Below are 3,600 nucleotides of genomic sequence, written 5' to 3'. Positions count from 1 at the left end.
GAATCCTTTTAAGCTCGCTGGTCACTAAACTAGCTCGTCCGCCAGGCCGCTCATTGAAAGGGGTCCAGCTTGTCAACCAGGCTTTCCTCTGGCGTGGCTTGGCTTCTTTGCCCCCTGGCTGAGGTGTGGTGCATTGCATCAAAACTAGAAACTTGCACTCACCAGTGAGCCCAGTAAATAACAGACATTCGTTGCATTGTGTCATGCAGATGAAGTGTAAATAATAATATGTGATCGATCATTTCTTGAATCCAGCTGATCTAATACTTTTTGCATCCATAGTGATGTTACAACTATTGAAAGGTGATAAGCAGCCAACTTTCTATTTGGACATTTTATTCTTCTATTAGGAAGGAGTGTCTTTGTTTATTGAAGCACATTTTTACATGTTTTCAGGACTGGAAAGTCCTGTTGTTCAGCGCTACAGGCATGTGGGGTGGGAGGGAGTCAGGTTGGCCAGTAAAAGTGAGACGACAGGTTGTCATTGGGAGGGTCTTCACTCCACCCCCCTCAGCTCAGCTTGGCCATAAAAGCAAGCAGACCTTGCAGTCTGACACTCAGAGGGACTAGACTCTCCTTTGAAGCCTGCGCATCTTCAGTTCTCTGCTACCCCCTTGACCACCTCAACAACTCCATCAAGATGTCCAGGAAATCCTACTCAGTCTCAGGCTCCAGCAGCAGCTCCAGGAGATCCTTTGCGGGGCCCCAAGCCGGCTTCAGTAGAACGAGCTACACTATTGGTTCCTCTGCTGGTGGTTTTGGTGCTGGTGGTTTTAGTGCTGGTGGTTTTGGTGCTGGCGGTTTTGGTGCTGGTGGTGGTTATGGTGCTTCTATGAGCTCTAGCTCAATGGTTGCTGGTGGTTTTGGAAGCGGAGGCGGCTTTGCGGCTCCACCAATCACCGCAGTCACAATCAACAAGAATCTGCTGACCCCCCTGAGTCTGGATATTGACCCCACCATCCAGGCTGTCCGCACCCAGGAAAAGGATCAGATCAAGACCCTCAATAATCGCTTTGCTTCGTTTATTGACAAGGTTGGAAATTTGGATTTTTATTTGTCTTGATTTATTCTAAACTACTGTTTTTTACTGAAGGACTCATTCTATTTTATTTGAGGTAATCATCGTTTTCGGGCTACAATTGGGATTGGGACGTCACAACAATTACACACACCGCATTTATGAATCTGTATTCTTCTTGTGTTCTTCTGGTTGAAGCATGTGACATAAATTCCCTCACAGCTCAAAATCTTGAGCAGTGTTGCAACAGTAGGGTGTGGCTATTCACATGGGGAGGCTGAATTCACAGCCACGGTGGTAAAAGTGGAGCCTTCAAAAATTGATGGATCATGTTAAACCAAACACAAATACACAATTTTAAACATCTTCAATTCATAATGTAACTTTAAAAATAAGCACTAACTTGTGTGCGGTGTCTTTTCCAGGTGCGTTTCCTGGAGCAGCAGAACAAGATGCTGGAGACCAAATGGTCACTCCTGCAGGAGCAGACCACAACCCGTTCCAACATCGACGCCATGTTTGAGGCCTACATCTCAAACCTGCGCAGGCAACTGGATGGGTTGGGCAACGAGAAAGTCAAGCTGGAGGGAGAACTGAAGAACATGCAGTTCCAGGTGGAGGATTTCAAAACAAAGTGAGCATTGACAGGATTGGTTGAATTTAAATTTGAGACAAGCTTAGGATGATGTGGTGTTTAATGTCTTGTGTTCCAATAGGTATGAAAATGAAATCAACAAACGCACAGCTGCAGAGAATGAGTTTGTCATCTTGAAAAAGGTAAAATTAGATGGTAGTTAGGTTTAAATACTGTGTTTAACTGTTCCCTGAGCACTATTTTGGATCATTCCAGGATGTTGATGCTGCCTACATGAACAAGGTGGAGCTGGAGGCCAAAGCTGACGCTCTTCAGGATGAAATCAACTTCCTCAGAGCTGTCTATGAGGCTGTATGTCTAATATTGCCTAATCATTGCAATTGGCGTGCTTATGTTGGTCAAAGATTTGACTCTGTTGCAACAATCTGTGGCTCTGCAGGAGCTCCGGGAGCTGCAGTCCCAGATCAAGGACACGTCTGTCATTGTGGAGATGGACAACAGCCGCAACCTGGACATGGATTCTATTGTGGCTGAAGTGCGCGCTCAGTATGAGGACATTGCCAACCGCAGCAAGGCTGATGCAGAGGCCTGGTACAAACAGAAGGTAAGAGCAATGCTAACAATCATTTCTGATCTTTTCCCCCTATAAACTACAAATAATATATTGTGTTATATTTTCCATAACAGTATGAGGAGATGCAGAGCTCTGCTGGTCTGTACGGTGATGACCTTCGCACGACCAAGGCTGAGATCGCTGAGCTGAACCGCATGATTGCCCGTCTTCAGAATGAGATCGAGGCTGTCAAGGCACAGGTAACGACGACTTCCAGTACAAAACGTGACAGCTATTTATACGGACAACCTGGAAGTGCTTTTTTTCATTTATGGTAACCTTTCCGCAGAGGGTGAACCTTGAGGCTCAGATTGCAGAGGCAGAGGACCGCGGTGAGTTGGCAGTGAAGGATGCCAAGCTCCGCATCAAGGATCTGGAAGAAGCCCTTCAGAGAGCCAAGCAGGACATGGCCCGCCAGGTGCGTGAATACCAGGAGCTGATGAACGTCAAGATGGCCCTGGACATTGAAATCGCCACCTACAGGAAACTGTTGGAAGGAGAGGAGATCAGGTAGAATACGAAGTGATACTTCTTAGATGTATCATGAGCCTGAATCGTGCATTTATTAACTCAAACCTTGTGCCATTATTAGACTGGCTGCTGGACCCTCCAGCGCAACTATTCACGTGCAGCAGTCTTCAGGCGGTGGTAAGTTGTCCTCTCTTCTACAGTGCTCACACTTCAAACTCACAAACAAACAGATACAAACATTACTTTCTTCTGTTTCAGGATTGGCCAGCTCCGGCTCGGCTGGTGGGTTCGGTTTCGGTGGCGGCAGCATGGCTGGCGGTTACGGTGGAAGCAGCATGGCTGGCGGTTACGGTGGAAGCAGCATGGCTGGCGGTTACAGTAGTAGTGTCACAAAGTCCAGTGTGTCCAGTTCCAGAAGATACATTTAAGAAAGAGAACGGTCCCTCTTGCCTTCAGTGTGCTATCAAATATCAATGATTAGGCAAAAAGTTCCGGTGTCTTACACAGTCACCAGTTGTGCCTCGGAATCGCTGGGTGTATTTATACAGTGCCGTTCATCATTGCTGAAGAGTTTCTAAAACTGTTCAGGAAGACCCTCACAGAAATACCATATGAGTGATGACTGCTGAAAAAGTAATAAATACATCTGAACACACAGTTCACTCGTTTTTGTTTTTCCTTTTTGTGTACTGCCTTCATGCTTGCTGCAAACACAAATTCTCTTTTCCACAAGCGTTGTCTGTGAGATCCGAGCCAGGGCGGTTTCTTTGATGGATGGCGAATGCAAGCAGAGACAGAGTGTCTTTCCGCAGAGGTCTGACACTGAACCATTCTGCTAGAAGGAATTGATAGATGTTCAGGCTCATGATAAACTTTGTAGACTAAATTCATGTTAACAGGGGT

General features: G+C 46.2%; 1 protein-coding gene across 1 annotated transcript; it reads left to right on the top strand.

Moving 5' to 3' along the window:
- Window positions 1-541: 541 nt before the first annotated feature.
- Window positions 542-3,354, top strand: LOC147166992 (keratin, type II cytoskeletal 8-like). The gene is made up of 9 exons (XM_086087806.1): window positions 542-1,033; window positions 1,444-1,652; window positions 1,735-1,795; window positions 1,869-1,964; window positions 2,053-2,217; window positions 2,301-2,426; window positions 2,516-2,736; window positions 2,819-2,874; window positions 2,956-3,354. The coding sequence occupies exons 1-9, from the start codon at window positions 641-643 to the stop codon at window positions 3,123-3,125; spliced, it is 1,497 nt and encodes a 498-aa protein (XP_085943932.1). The 5' UTR covers window positions 542-640; the 3' UTR covers window positions 3,126-3,354.
- Window positions 3,355-3,600: the final 246 nt, after the last annotated feature.

This window comes from Leptonotus elevatus, chromosome 10 (genome assembly GCF_054856555.1).
Source record: "Leptonotus elevatus isolate MCC_2025b chromosome 10, RoL_Lele_1.0, whole genome shotgun sequence".
Taxonomy (NCBI): domain Eukaryota; kingdom Metazoa; phylum Chordata; class Actinopteri; order Syngnathiformes; family Syngnathidae; genus Leptonotus; species Leptonotus elevatus.
The sequence above is the reverse complement of the archived record's forward strand: the minus strand, read 5'-3'. Positions and strand labels throughout refer to the sequence as shown.

Coding starts and splice junctions, on each gene's coding strand:
- LOC147166992 (XM_086087806.1), top strand. CDS start 641: ATGTCCAGGAAATCCTACTCAGTCTCAGGCTCCAGCAGCAGCTCCAGG. Junction 1,653..1,734: donor GTGGAGGATTTCAAAACAAA/GTGAGCATTGAC, acceptor GTGTTCCAATAG/GTATGAAAATGAAATCAACA. Junction 1,796..1,868: donor AGTTTGTCATCTTGAAAAAG/GTAAAATTAGAT, acceptor GGATCATTCCAG/GATGTTGATGCTGCCTACAT.